Consider the following 15,876-nt stretch of genomic DNA (forward strand, 5'->3'; position numbering starts at 1 on the left):
TACAAGCCACTAAATATTCTAGAGCATTGCTACAACTCAGACAAAAGAAAGATGTTTGTATCCACAACAAGTGGAAGATTTAGTGCATGCCCTCAGCAGTGTAATCTACTTTAACTCCAAATTGCCAAGTCAGAAGCAAGTAAATCCAGTTTACTCTTGGCAATGCCATGGAGGCTTCAATGTCAAAAAACCCCAAACAAAAAAACAAACACACACACACACACACACACACACACAAACCACTTTATTCAAACCATGCTGTGTTTGCATAACAAATGTGATCAGTCAGCAAAAGCCATCTTATGAAAGCAATGTTTCTGGTGGGGGAGAATTAGGTTTAATTTTAGGTCAATCATCTTGTCTGGTGTTCCTTGTAGGCAAACCAAAGCCTGGTGCTGCTTCCTCCTCTCTCAACATCTCAGAGCAGACCTCTTTCATTTTCTTTAAAAAGCAAAAACTTTATCCATACCTAGTTTTGTATGTTTATTTACCACCCACTCATGTACAGGATCACACATTGCCCGGCTATTCAGCCAGGTGAGCCTCCTTTTCAAGTTTTTTTTTTTAAAATATAAACACACAACCAGTCACCAAATATAAAATTCTAGCCCTAATCCTTTGTCCTCACCCCAGCAAGGCCAGCACTGACCCATCATTTCTCTGTTTCTCCTGCTGTGGTCTCATGCCTGGGAGTAGTGTGTAGAAGACTGCAAGACACCCTTTCTGAGCAAGGGCATGCACACAACTGTACACATCCCAACTCTCTCAACAGCCATCATTGAGAGGTACATTTATTTAGCTGAATAGGCCATTTAACCCCACTCTAAATTCACCTTCTTTACAGGGTTAGGGCTCGTGCATGACATGCTAGTCATGGACTTTGTCCCATGCCTTACATCATCTCCCTGCCCCAGAGGGGTTTAGTCATATTGATTGTATTGCATAGGTAGTTAATCTTCTGGAGAAGTGTCAAAGTGCAGGGGGAAGACTTTTTTCTGGAATGTTTTTGCATGGTTCAGGAATAAGCACACCTAAACATTGAACCATTGCATGCAAAAGAAGGAATTCTAATGGCAAGTCAGTATTTTAACAACCACACACACACACTCCGGAACTAGAGGCAAGCTATAAAGGAAAGCCTTCCACCTATTAATGAATTTTATTGTGACAGATTTTTTGTTACCAGTATGCCTGGGGCCACAGTTGGTCAGGCTGGGGCCACAGGATCTTTTTGGGGAAGATGACAACAAGTATCTAAACTTTCAAGCTTTATTGATAAAAATAATAAAACAGCAGAGAGTGCTGGGAACACTCCTACATCACTCAGGGGAAGAAAGAAAGTGTTAATGCCCTAAGCCCTAACCCACTTCCATACTCACACATGCATAACTGGCCAAATCTGGAAGTAATGTCAGAAGGGATTGGGGGAGGGGTGAGGAAGGTGGACAGGAGTGCTGTCCTGGGCTCAGGCTGTCCAAGTCTGCGGTTGCTCTCTGAGTTGCTTCAGCTCTCAGGAGGGTTTTAAGTCCTGGGCTCTATGGAGGGAAGATGGGGGAAAAGAGGGCTTCTGGTTGACCACATTAGTGTCACCCCCCAAGTGCATTAGGAGTATTTCCACAGCAAGCAGGTAAGACTTAATGCTTCATTTTACTCTTGGATGATTTGGAATTGTGCTCACATCTACAGGAGCTTCCCCAGGTCTGCCCAGATACAGATACAAATTGCCCAATCAGTGCTGCACTCCCTCCTCCCTGTTTTCCTTCTAGCCATGATATTCTTGCACCAAAGAGCCACTTAGTTCTTTTATGGCCCTTATGGTGGTGGGCTGGTGTCCATGGGCCAGAATTGATCTTTACCATCTCAGATAAGGTATTTGAAAAGAAACCCAGTAGCCAAGTGATAGTTTTTTTTAATTTAGCAGAATTTACGTAAGTACAAAGCCAACTTCATTGCATGCTTTATATCCAGAATTGTCTGCAGACCTTGATGCAACAAGCATGAACAGTAAGAGCTACAGACAACAAGTTAACAATTCCACCCCTAGCCTCGTCAGCGAGGCAGAGATAGCCCTAGAATTCCTGCAAGCTGTAATGGTATACTCTTTGTAGTTGGTCACTTCAAGTGCTTCCAGGACTTACCATGGAGTCTAGATTAGCCTTCTAGAGTTACTGCAGGTGGTCAAGATGTAGAGTTCTTTAGCGGATTAGCTAGTTTAATGAAGCTGGAAGAATGTTTGTTCTCACTTCGGTCTTAAAGAAGCCAGGGGAAGAGTGCCTATGGCAAGCTATAGGCTGGATTCAGAGAAGCAGAAAGGGCAGGTGTGATGTGATTCAGAACCACTTGTCAGATTTTGGTGACAGTCCTTGGAAAGGGTCTCTTCACTCCTTCTGTAGCTGGAGAGTTGGAATGGAGTGTGCACTGGAAGCAGTATTTTGGTACTGGGTGTTCCAGGATTTCTAGAGTGGGGGGCTGATGCTTTTCCCTTGCAGGAGTTTGAGTGTTGGTTGGTGAAAAGTAGGAGGGGGAGAATCACTGGGAGGTCGAGAGGAGAAGTAAAGCTGCAGGTATTTGATAGTCTGAGCTTGCTTGTCAGCAGGATTTCCAGAACTCTGAACCACAAAATGGATTTCATGTTTGGGATTTTCACCACCTTAGTTCAGTCCTTTAGTTGTGATACCTCATATAGGTATGCACCAAGCAGCTTCACTCCCTGGATGTAGTTATACCTGGGGAGGAGGAGAAGAGTTTTGTGAATTAGTCTGATCTGGACTCTTGTGAGCACTCACTGACATCAGTATCTGCAACACCAGTGCATTCTGCCTGCATCAAGAGCTGCCAGACCAACCGTCTGGGAGAAGTTAAGCAAAGAGGAAGCTAGCAAGACTGTAGAATTGCAAGCGACTGTATGCAGTGAGTCTTTAGTACACCCAGTCATAGCTCCTCTACAGAAAGAGCACAATAAATCCTTTCAGAGAGAAAGGAGAGAGCAACCAGCACCACAGGTGGGTATTAGTGCATTTCAAGCCTTGTGCTATGGCCCCCAGCTGGTACAGTAATAAGTAGAGCTCTGCAAATAACTGCTTTTTGGTATGGCTGCAATTCCAAAACTACACTTGATCAAACCAATGACCTGTTTTGTTCAACCCGAAACATTTTGATTTGGGGGCATTTAATGTTTGTATTCTAATAAAATTGAAGGAAAACGCAAAGTGAAACATTGAAATGCTTTGGCTGTTGTTAAATCTGCATTTTTGGACAAAAACTTCACCCAGTTCATCAAGACACCATGGTGTCCCTTACCTGTTCAGTTTCTCATTTTGAGAATGGGCACCATCATCTGCAGCTCCAACAGGAAGCAGCATTACATTTTTGCCTGTTGCCTCTTGGAAGGTCAGAGTGACAGGAATGCTTCCTCCCTCTCTTGTCAAGTCTGGCTCAACTTCAAAGACTAAAAAAAAACAAACAAACAAAAAAAAAAAAAGTATCATTTGTGTCAGTTTTCCTGAGTTGTTGCATCTTCCCCAGCATGTTTCCTTACTAGATCACCTGCCATCTTTAGAGATCCCAAAGAACTCCAAAGGACAGATGTAACCCACTGGTGGCCAATATTTTCTGCTATGAGGAGGGTGCAACCAAAAAAGCAGAACTGGCTTCCTGATCCCCACCTTCTAGAGTTTAATGAACACAAACCATTAAGCCAGAGTCAATGGACTGGTTCTAGTATGATGCTAAGGTAAAACACTTCCTATTGACCCACTACTTGCTGCAGCTCCTTGAGTTCTCATGCTAGTATTGACCAAGTAGGACTGTGTACATCTTGATATTATACTGGCATAGCTCCTTGCTTACCAGCCATACTGTACAATCCTGACACATCTTGCTGCTACGTTGATATCACCATTTAATGCTGGCACTAGTGATATCAACATGTGATGTGTCAGAACAGGCTAGACCTAAAACTTGAGAATTTAAGTCCACTGACCTGTCCTCATCGCTCTTCTGCCAGCCATGTAGTGGGGATGATTGAAATCTGACACCCAAGGTTTTCCACCATGGCTCATGTATACTCTGAACTTATTGGGACTTTCCAGCTCAGCAAACTTTGTGGTGAGGTAGTCCTGAACCTTTTGTACCAAAGGATTGAACAATTAGAAGTCTAGGATTAACACATTCAGAAGTGTTATTAGTTCCTGTTGTGTCGTCTTACTAGATAGACAGATTGTAAGTGAAGCTAATGTAGCAGGAAATGTCTGCCTGGAGGCTGTTATTGTAACACAAACTCAGAGCAGGGACAGTGTCCTCCTGTATACTGAAAGCACCTTGTGGGCAGTGCTAGAATTATATTATTAAAAAAAAAAAAAAAAAAAAGGAGGAGAGAGAGTCAGTTAAACACATCATAAATCTAGATTAACAAGAGGTCAACTGCCAAACTAGCTAAGATATCTTCTATTTTAAGACTTGGCTAGATTGCTGTTAGAATTATAGTAACACACAGAAGCCCCATCAGCTTGGAACCTTACACTGTGATAGGTACTGCACACAGAGACAACTCCTGCCTCAAGAAGCTCCTTATACAATGGCTAAATCTTCAGAAAAAAAAACAAAAACAAAAAAACACAACTCAGCACCCAGCTGCTTGGTGGTTCTCAGTGGGTGTTTCAGGGTGCTGAGCATTTGGAAGTCTGACCCTGAAAGTTGCCACACCCTGTAAGATCCAGCCTATCAGCCTTAAGGTGAAAGCTCACTAAGCCAGAAGTTATTGACCTTCAGTGGATGTCAACCCACTAGGTATCAGATTTATGCAAGTGAGGCATTCAAGTGTTATTGGAGCAGTCTATAATGCACCCTGGAGTTAAATAGTTTATAACTATCAAATACTTATCACAGCTGGACTAAGACACGAACACCATATCAAAAACTTCAGTTTATGGTCATGTCATAACTAAGATGCAGCCTATATCTGCTGGAACCAAATAAAGATCTGAAGAGGTAGAGGACAGCAGAGAAGATAAAACCCTGCAACCACAGCAGCAGTTCTAACACTGTTCAGACTCGTACAAGGGTGGAAGTGGGATTTTTTTAAAAGCAAAGATTCAGCCATTCTCAGCTTATACCTACCTGTTTGGCAACATCTTCTGGAGTCATGTCGGGCACTAGCCTGATTGAGAATTTGCCAGTTACTTTCCGTGGAATCACAGTCTTGGCTCCTGAGGCAGAGAAGGCTCCTTCAATTCCGTGGAGAGATAAGGATGGGTATCGCCACCTGTGCATTAGGATATCTGTCTGCAGAAAGATGGAAAACTTAAGAGTTAAGATTACAGGGGAACTGCCAAGAGCTCTTTAGCCATCTCGAAGTTATTTATAGCCATAATTTCGAGACAAAAAAGTAGTTACTGAAGGCAGGCAAGACAACCTGCATTAAACCACGTCTGTCTGGTTCAAGCATAGATAGCGACTGAAGCAGCAATTTGAACAAGGTGCCCACCTACAGTATCTGAATTAGTTCTCTCTGAAAGACAGTCAATTCCTACCCTGAAAATTTAGTTTAGGTCTGATAAAAGCAGTCTTTAAAGGAGGCTTTTGCCCAGTGGTGGGTAACAGCTCTTCTCAATAGGTTCCATTGATGTGCAACATTGGGACTGCCATTTAATCAAGAATTCATCTTGAAATCTCATTTCCCTAGGATTTCTGACCGGCTAAGCTTCGCCAACCGATTTGATTCTTCCTTCATATCTAATCTGGAAACAGTTGGTAGAGTAACATTTATATAGTGTTCCATATTAGTTCTGGCAGCCAAAGTTACAAGACAACTTGTTCTATTTGTGCATACCATTTACCCATCGTTATAATCAGTAGGGCTGCCATTTGAGATAGTCTCTGGCAGCTCTGCACAGCCAGAGAAGCAGAGGATCAGCTTGGGAAGTCAGTTGTGTTGTCAGTATTTGACAGATCAGCATTGTTTTGAGGATGGAGGGGGCGGGGGTGCAGAGTGCAAAATTTGTGGGAGAGGATTATACAAGGCTGAGAAAGCAATGTTCTGCCTTTTAGAATCAGAGATACAAAAAGTTTCCTATGCTTATTTATGTTAAGGGTTTAATACACTTGCATCTTACTACACATGAACAGCATGTACAGGAATTCCATGTTGTTTTGGAATAGTCCTGCGATTCTTGTTAAGATGTTATGTATGAGAAGTTCAGACTTCGCAAACTTGTGTCAAAGGTTTAAGAATCTGGTGACATGTTAATAACTAGCTAAGGGCCTTTACTGTTAGCATTACTGCATAATCAGACAATCACCATTAGAAGAGGACCAACATTTGTCAGTTGCATCTGAGATACTAGTGTTTCTTCTACATTTAATATGTAGAGAAATATGATAGCTATTGGCCTTTTAAGAGTAATTATTGTATCTACAATACCCTTCCATCTCTATGCAAGCACAATGGAGTAAGGATGCAGATTGAAAGATCCAATGAGAGGGTAAACAGGACATTGGGGGAGGGAGGAGGGGATGTGAAACTGCTGCATGAGAAGTTAGATCTAAGAACATGTAAAGAAAAAGACACTTAGGAGTCTAAGCTAAATGAGTTAGCCAAGACCAGTTCTCTTCCTAGAGACTTTGAATATTACCTTGACATAAGGTACATCTTTAAAACTAGTGTAAGCCACACACTAAAAAAGTCTGATAACGTGTATGTACTATGGTGACAGCGTCCATTACTGTAGGTAACAATCCTGCAGTGGGATGAGCTATTTTAAACAGGAAGGGACACTTGTGGGAGATACATGCTACCTACCCTTTGGGATTGGCTTCTGGTTTTGCTATAAAACCTGTTTCCCAGTTCACTAAAATGCAGTGCACACTAGCATATAGCAGCAGGAGCTTTGTGTCATGAAGTCATGATATTCTGCCTATGGAAAAAAAAACTAAATTACAGCTGACTCAATAGATGAATTTGGCACTGAAGTGTCCCTCACAGATGCAGTGAAGTCTTCAGCCTAGAATACCTTGAATCTGTACAGCAGAAAGGAATTTTAGCGGTGGAGACAGAAAAGGAAAGAAAACTCTGCACCTGTGTGTCATGGAGTAGTTTCGTTGCTCCCACATCTTTTGCATATTCCTTCAGGTCAAAGTCAATCTTCTCATACAACTCCAGCTCCTCATCAGTAAGTGGCGCCACTGCTTCATTAAGGCCAGGAATGAGGATTTTCCCTCTCTTATCCAGAAGGGAGCCTACAAAAGAAAAGCCTGCAAGATCAGTATCTGATACCAGACTTGGAAGCAACACTCTGAAGAGTGGTGCTTCCATGTTACCATTAAAAATCAAAACCTGTCATTTGAAACCTTGGTTTCTTTAAACACTTCCTTTGTCAGGAGACAAACAGGAAGAAGAAATGCAGTTCTAGAGACACAGGTTAGAGGCTACTCTTGAGGACTAGTTAACCCACTGAAAGCTCTCTCTATATACTATAAATAGGGTGGCTACAACTGTGTACAGTCCAGTTGAGACACTTGGCAATTCTTCAGGTCAGCTCTAGTTGTGAAGTGACTCATGCAATAGGTATATTCGAGACCTGCATTTCCTTGAACTCTAATTATAAACCTCTTTGTCAGACTAGATTTGAAATCAGATTCTTCTATGGAGAGTTGTAAATTACATTTTACAAGATGACTGTCAGGGAAGCAGCCATTTACTGACAAGTCTGAGCTCCAAGACCATAAGTCAAGGTCTTCCTCAGCTTTCCCTAAAACCTTGATGAAAATAATCAAAACAATGACTCCTTCCTCAGGTGGGTATTTCAGTGTCTAGGGCATTTTGCCTGCAGTTTCTCCTGCATGTCTCTCCTGGAATGTCACCATTTCAGTGGGGTTGGCTAATTTTAAAGTCAGTCAAACAGTGTCCAGTAAATTTGACATTGGAGCCCTTTACAGTGTAAATTAACCGTTTTAACTTGAATTGAAGAGCTTCATTACTACGCATTATATATAGGACAGTTAGTCAAGCATGGACTGGGCAACAGAGGCTGTAGCATAAAAGGCAAATATGTTTCTCTTACCCATCAGAGCAATGAGATCAGTCATGGCCTCATGTACTGAGCCACCATAAACTCCAGAGTGAAGGTCTTTGTCACTGCATTCCACCTGGTGTGAAGCAAACAAGCTTGTAATCAGACAGTTTCCTCCATGTTTTTAATAACCCCTCAATGGCCTATACCCCAGTAAAAATCAGCAAACACATTGAGGTAGCAGAGTGCTATACTGAAAGCATCTGGAGCAGACAGTTTATTATTTGAGTGCGATAGCAGCAAGAGGCCTCCACCAGGATTGGGGCCCTGTTGTCCCCTGCTACACTTGTACACTTTTTAGCACATTTCCTACTCCAAAGGCCTTGCAAGCTGATTCAAGGCCATAAGTTGACAGTACTTACAAAAACCATCTGCCATGTTGTTCAACCTATGGGTATCTTGCCTCACTTACAGGAGGTCAGTTGCCTGGATTAAAAGATCCGAGCTACAACTTGGCACTAGGGATGTTTGAATCATTGCTAATGTCAGCAAAATATCCTGTACAACAGTTTTAGAGGTAAGCCCTCCTCCCAAAGCATGATAGCATTGTTCATGGGGTGTTGGGGGCAGAGGGGTGAAGGGTGCTATGCATGGGGCATACAGGAATAGAGCTAGTTATATCAGACGGGAAGATACAATGGCTCATTTTAAAAAAAACCAAACAGACCACACCACATGTAGATCAGCAATGGATGTACAAAGATATTAATGCCAAGAATTAAAACGATAGTTCTTTAAACAAAAAGATTTAGTTTGTGCGCAACGTGACTTTCAAATACAGAAATGAATGGTTTACTCTTCAGAACTTTACCTCTATGAAAAAGTAGCAGATTCCCCTGAGGCCATATGTAATACACGGCTTCCTCTTGCCTAGCCAGTAGTTGTCGGAGATGCAAACATAGTCCACATCTTTGAAGAAAGTGTCTTTTTGAGCAACAATCAGCTCATCTAGGCCTTCAGAGCCAGACTCCTCCATGCCTTCCAGACAGAACTTGACATTTACTGGGATTTCCTTTGGAGTGAAAGCAGCATGGAAACATTCAACATTGCAGATCAAAGCAAGTTCAATATAATGCAGTTTCACCTATAACATGGCACGCTTCTTTGGCTCCCAAGAACAGTGTTATATCGGTTCACACACACACACACACACACCCCCCAGAAGAGAAGCCCATAGACACTGCCTACTACAGAGAGGTAGACAGTTCCATCTATTCATATTCCTATGGAATCACAGGCAGCTGGTACCAAATGTTTTTTAAAGAAGGATCATGATGATTGCATGTAAGGAACATGCAGTGAGCTTTACTAAAAAGAAAAGACATGCCACTTCTCAGAAAGTCAGCTTTACTGTTCTACTATAATATAGGGGTTGAGGCATAGTAGTGATTTTCAACAGGCAAACTGAACTACATTTCTGATCATATTCCTATTCCAAGTTAGATTATCTTCCTAAACTTGGCAGAGTTGCAAATTCAGTGGCAGTCTCAACTTGTTGCCTCTCCCAGCCTCAAACTACACACCAGTTTTACTCCTCAGTCAAACTGTTAAAAAAAAAATCAAGGCAGAGCTGCTTTTGACAAAAAGCCCTTAGTGGACCTGGCTAGGCTTGACTGATTCTCCTGAAAGAGGTTCCAACAATTTTCTACTGTGGTCTCATTCCATGTTTGGCTAATAAGAAAGAGTAAAACTGTAATAAGTGTCCTAATTGCTGCTCAGAAAGACACAAAGCTGACCAGCCAACAAACTAGTTATGCTATAACTAAGTTGAGCAATTAGAATATAGTATCTAACTACACAAAATGACAGTACTGATTTTATCTCAGACTGACAGCTCACCATTACTGTATCATTCACTAGACTTTTGACTAACCTGTTGCTAGGACAACCTTTGTACTGCCTTATACTAACAAGCAGAGTTTAGCAGAATATACTCTAGGTACAATACCTGTTTAATTTGTTGATAAGCTTCTAGGGCATTCAGCCAGGCAAGCACCGGACCTTTGTCATCTGTTGACCCTCGCCCGTACAGTTTTCCTACAGTGGCCAGATACAGGGAGAAGAGTTAGATATGGTGGGGGAGAAAGTCTGTACAAAATCCTGTGCATACAGATTGTCCAAGATATACTTTAACCCACACAGGCAAACCATAATATGCTAGCAATATGCTGCTCACATCAGATATTCTTAGCACTAGTGTCTTCAGCTTTGCCTCAGATTCTTCCAGCTGGCATTGCCAGCATTACTTGACACTTTAGGCTCAGAGTTGTGGCCTAGCATCAGGTTTGATAGAAACTGAAGTTTTCCATTGAAAAAATCTTTACAAGATTGAAAACTCGTTTTCATAAAAAAAACCACAAAAATCAGCAGAAAAAGCATGGTTGGAGAACAAGTGATCAAGTCACAAGAGCTCTAAGTTGACTTCAGAGCCAAGTCCCTGCTATTTCCCCCACAGCCAAGTACAGACTATCAGTGAAACTAGTAGTAGCAGGAAAGCATTCTAAATCCCAGGTACTAAAGAACTGGTGGCTGGAAGCTGATGCCAGACAAATTCAAATGAAAATTAAGGCATGTTTTTAAATAGTGAGGGTAACTAACAACTGGAACAAGCTACCAAGAGAACGGGTGGATTCTCTGTCCCTTGAAGTCATTAAATCAATGAATGCATGCCTTTCTAGAAAGATATGCTTTAGTCTAACAAGTTATTGAGTTCAATGGGGAGGGGAGGGGGCAGTAAGAGAGAAATCCTATGGCCTGTGATATACAGGAGGTCAAAATAGATAATCTAATGATCCCTTCTGGCCTTAAAAATCTGTAACACTCCCCTCCTCCCCAAACAGTCAAAAAACACAGTATTCTGCAGGGTACTGCTTTAAAATCATTTAGTGTCTGTAGATTAGGTTCACCTTCATACCAAGAAGGTATAACATACCAGGTGTATACATTTATTTTGTCAGCAAGTTTAATGGTGTAGTCCAGAAATACACTTTTTATAAATTAGTGCTTTCCTGTATAGTTCAGCTTCCAACCTCTGATGTGACTGTATAAATTGCTATCAGTCTCAGTGTTCAAGAGCAACTAAAGCTAAACTGATGATTTGCATGTGAAGTCTCAGCCCTGTGCATTTAGAAGTCTAATCAAGCATTTGGTGCTATTTTATTAAAATGATCCTTTAGCCCAGCACATTTCTGAAGAGACAAAACACATTCTACTATTCCCTGTGTGAAAGAAAGCAAGGACAACATTTTACACTGTTTTGCTACACTGAAATATTAAGACGACTTGAAGGTTGTTAATACAGTTCTCTCAAGCCAAGAAATGTTAATGAATAGGTACCTCTAAGTACTATGCGCTCAGTCCTGGAGTCTAACCAAGTTGTTCTCAGCATGAGACCCCAAAAGAGTAAAAGGTCTCTATATGCATCTTCCATCCCTACAAACTTAAGGCCAGCTGGTTTAGGAACCAGAACAGAGCAGTCTCAGGACTCCTAGACAAGTTATATAGTGATCCCTAGGGGAACCCTTACACCATGGGAGGATTGCCCAATTGCAGCAGAGCTCTGGCTATGCCCTCTATGTGCCAGCACTAGCAATGCAGGGCAGGGCAGAAACAGTTCCATCAAGCCTCAGGTTTCATTACACTAGAGGAATCATCAGCCCTTGTTATGCAACTCTACTACCCCTTTGTGCTGCTCCAGTGGCACAGTGGAACCAAAGCCAATGACACAGTGCAGCCCTTTGCTCTAACTACCAGCAGTGATCAAGTCCAAGTCACTCCAAACACATGAGGCTGAATAACACCAAGTGATTATCAAAAAGCAATAGGCTTATGTAGCCTGTGTGTAAGGCACTGATAGATCATATGCATCTAAGCTAACGATCAATTTAAGCTAGTGTGGCCTATCTTGCCAATAGATTTTTAGTCATACAACCTTTGAATCTCAGGACCATGAAGATAACTTGTGATCTGCTGAAACATGGAGAGGGACCATCATAGCAGGGCAGGCATTAAAGAATCAGGGAGGAGGAAGGAAGTATTTTCAGCATGATTTACATGTGTGTATGTTATACACACACACACACACACACACCCCCCTCAGTGCAGGAAGGGACCCTAAAAAGGTCATTGAGTACAGCCCTCTGCCTTCACTAGCAGCACCAAGTACTGATTTTGCCCCAAATCCCTAAGTGGCCCCGTCAAGGATTGAACTCACAACCCTGGGTTTAGCAGGCCAATGCTCAAATCGCTGAGCTATCCCTCCCCGCATGGGTGGCTGTGTGAGAGCAAGAATAGTTGTAACATCTCACCAAGAGAGATGTGCCCCCCCCCCCCATAGCCCTTCAATACCAGTCTGTTCAGGGGGAAAAAAAATTCTCCCATGCACAAGTTTTGTACAAAGCAGCTTGCACTGTTCTGTGATGCCTTCTCGTGCAGTGGCCAAACCCCACCTAGCTAAGCTGAAGCAGACACCATAATGGCCATTCTGGCTTGTGCTGCAAGGCACGGGCAGCCCAGGGGAGGTGCTGTAACCATGGCCCAGCGGACTGTAAATTATGCCAGGAGTGGTTTTGGTGCCTGCTGCAGCCCAGAATCAAAGGTAATGCAGAGCTACTTCCCTTCATCTGGCCTGCTAGTTGACAGCACAAGAATTCAGCCTTAGTGAACAACTGGTTATGACCAGTGAGTTACCATGGAAACCGATGGCAAATTCGACACTGACATTTCACTGCAGATATGAGGGAAATGTGAAAGCACTGCTTGGACTGAGAGGGAAGGAAACACTTCTAACTTGAAGTAAGGGGAAAAATGTGAACCCTCCAAGGGCAGGGCTTGTTTACCATTTTGTTCTTAAACACACTTAGAGGAAGGTTTGAAAGTTAGTGCTGCAAGCTCTTCCATTCTCCATCCTCCCCACAGGAGAGATTGTCCCGGTTAGGAGTTTAAGACTCTTTCCAGAAAGACTGTAGCGCTTACCATCTTTTTCTACCAAGGTGAAGGGTTCACTGTCCCAGCCATCGTCCACGGCTGCAGGTTGGACATCCAGATGCCCATAGACGCACACTGTTTTCTTTTGTGGATCTGAGCCAAGTTTGCCAAGAATAATTGGAGGTAGTGGGATCTCTGACCCATCAGGGAGCTGGAAATAAGAGGAATTTTAGCATAGGATGCATTTTAATATAGAAGAGGGTAAAGTACTTAGAAGCACAATTTTTAGATCCATGATTTGGCTTTGTAGCATGATTAAATATCAAAGCATGCACACTTTGTTTTGTTAGAAACAATCTATGTTTCGAGTAGTTTTGACTCTCTCCCCCCTTGCAAGTTCGATAAACTAAGCACTGAGCGGGTGAGAAAAAAAAAAATCAGTGATTTTACAAGCCATGTGCAAGTAGCAAAACACTGAAGTGGTCTAAGCTACTTTGGATGGTGAAGTTAATACTTTATATTAACATTCTTGCTTATAATTTTAAGAGGAAAGCCTTAGCCACACAAGGTAGGTTGTTTAAACAAAGTGTGCAGAGTTTGACACTCAACATTTAACTCAGCATATGAAAAGCTGAACTCAAGTTTAATACTAGAATCTAAAAACTCTTTAAGTTGTACTATGGCCTCTCCACATGAGAGCTTTTTACACCCAGTTAGTAGCATGCTTGGCTCTAAATCTGGAGTGTATCCATACATGTGGTTTACACTTATAATGTTTATTAGCTATACTTCTCCCATGCCAAAGGCCAGGGCAGATTAATCTTGTCTAGTGGGCAAGGGAACCAAAAAGATCAGAAGACCTCCCCAACCAGGCCTGTTGAAGTGGTTTGGCTCAGGTCCAGTGTTTCCTCAAAATATTTTTTTTGTTTTTAATAATTGAAAAAAAAAAAACAAAAAACACATACACCCCCCATATGTCCAGAATGACTGTTATGTGCAACAATATGGAGGTGTTATGTGACACATCACCTCCATATTGGTGCACATAAAATTCATGTGGTGGGAATAGGACCAAGGGGTTCAGAGCGTGGGAGTGGGTTCAGGGCTGGGGCAGAGGGTTGGTGTGTGGGGGTAAAGTAGGAGGGTGAGGGCTCCAGCTAGTGGGGAAGGCTCTGGGGTGGGGCCAGGGATGAGAGGTTCAGAAAGGGGCTTAGGATTGGGGCGTAGGCTCTGGGGGGGGGGCAGGGCAGAAGAGTTTGGGGTAGTACAGGCTGCCCAGAGGCCACAGCAGCTCCATGCTGGGGCTGGCAAGGAGGGGTGCCCTGCCCCGGCAGCTCTGTGCTGGGGCTTAGCAGGCAGGTACATGACCACATGGCTTAGAGGGAAACTTAGCTTAGGTCACTACTAGAACATCCTAGAGTCTAGCTGGCCCGTGTACACTGCCTCACTGCACCACCACCACACTACCATGCCAAGCGATAGCTGCAATCATTGTCTTACAGTGGACAGCAAGGTAGGTATGGAAACACATGGTTAAGTATCAGCTGTGAATCAAAACTATCATGTGGCTACAACTCAAAATAGGACTGGTTTAGTCAGGTAAACTGCATCACAAACCAGTTAGAAAAACTGCAGCTGTACACATAGCAGAGGCTGAGCCTAAAAACACATTAAGTTATTTGTTGAAGAGTTTGGCAACATGCCATGTATTTACTGGACCACACCAAGTACAGAGATTTATATGAAACCAACACTTCTGAGGCAGTGTTAAAAATACAGGTGACGTGTCCTGACTGCCCTTCCCTGCCCAGAGAACTGAATTACAGCAGCCTGCAGTGTTACAATTCACTGCTGAAATGTCTGCTCTCTTCAATAGTCAATTTAACACTCAGTAAAACTCCTCAGGTGAGGAGGTGTTTTTTTGGGGGGTGGGGGGAGGGGAAGTAGTTTAAAATAATCACTTCACATCACATCAAGAAATTCATGACAGATGCTTCACTTTCAGTACATAGTCACAGCCAACAGTAGACCTCTGAAGGCAAATCTTGTTCCTTCAGTTTTTGGTACTGCTTATGTGTGATAAGCATAATGAGGCTAGGACTGGTGCTATTTAGAGAAAAACAAATTTATAGCATCATGTTCTTTCAAGGATCTTTCAGTTTGGAAAGCCTCCATTAACAAGTATTTAACTTTTGGTTAGTTACCTCACTACCTGGAACAAGCTTTAAAATCCTTTCAAGATTAAAGAACTAGATTTTAGTCTAGATGAAAAAAAATAGGGCAAGGATCATTCTTTACACTATGTATGAGGAAGAGCAATTGGTAAGACTATGAATGACCAAAGCAGCCACTGTTCTGTTGGAATGGTCTGTGCAGTTCCAAAAACCTAGGCATAATTTAGTTACAGGGCAAAGTACTTTTAACTCTTACCAAGGAAGTCACGTGCACTGTAAGCATAAGGGAAAATATGCACACATTCAGCTGTGCTGTTTTTCTGGTAACTGCAGTTTACCAGTTTAAACTGAGAAATGTGGTCAGTGTTGATTTAGCAACATTCAGCCCTACTTGGAATAGATGTGGCATATTATAAAGTTACAGGTTCTGAGGGAAGAGGAACAAGATTTTAAACCCAGAATATCCAGTTAGTGAGAGAACCTGTCAGACTAGCATCTTCTAGTCACCTATGGGAGCACTAGTGTGTAAAAGCCAACATTTAAGATCTGCTGGCCTGACTGAAGTTGTGTGGTCACATGTGTTGTAACCTATTGCTTGTACTGCAACTCTTTACATTCAGTTGTTCCTTCAGTACATCCCAGAGTCTTGTTACTACAGGGCTTCAGAGAAAATCCCAGCTCCCGGAACATTTAAAGTTGTAGCACAG

At 42.4% G+C, this 15,876-nt stretch overlaps 1 protein-coding gene across 1 annotated transcript in view; it reads right to left on the reverse strand.

Moving 5' to 3' along the window:
- Nucleotides 1-1,255: 1,255 nt before the first annotated feature.
- The window catches only part of LOC127044695 (cytosolic non-specific dipeptidase-like), a 26,516-nt gene continuing 11,895 nt past the window's right edge, over nucleotides 1,256-15,876 (reverse strand). The window contains exons 3-11 of the mRNA XM_050939766.1: nucleotides 13,044-13,221; nucleotides 10,018-10,106; nucleotides 8,881-9,081; nucleotides 8,061-8,145; nucleotides 7,076-7,236; nucleotides 5,119-5,283; nucleotides 3,983-4,124; nucleotides 3,301-3,448; nucleotides 1,256-2,726 (exon numbers count right to left, since the gene is read on the reverse strand). Of these exons, the coding sequence (XP_050795723.1) occupies nucleotides 2,657-2,726; nucleotides 3,301-3,448; nucleotides 3,983-4,124; nucleotides 5,119-5,283; nucleotides 7,076-7,236; nucleotides 8,061-8,145; nucleotides 8,881-9,081; nucleotides 10,018-10,106; nucleotides 13,044-13,221 (1,239 nt within the window). The 3' untranslated portion in view covers nucleotides 1,256-2,656. The remainder of the gene's footprint in view (nucleotides 2,727-3,300; nucleotides 3,449-3,982; nucleotides 4,125-5,118; nucleotides 5,284-7,075; nucleotides 7,237-8,060; nucleotides 8,146-8,880; nucleotides 9,082-10,017; nucleotides 10,107-13,043; nucleotides 13,222-15,876) is intronic.

This window comes from Gopherus flavomarginatus, chromosome 2, assembly GCF_025201925.1.
Source record: "Gopherus flavomarginatus isolate rGopFla2 chromosome 2, rGopFla2.mat.asm, whole genome shotgun sequence".
NCBI classification, from domain to species: Eukaryota; Metazoa; Chordata; order Testudines; family Testudinidae; genus Gopherus; species Gopherus flavomarginatus.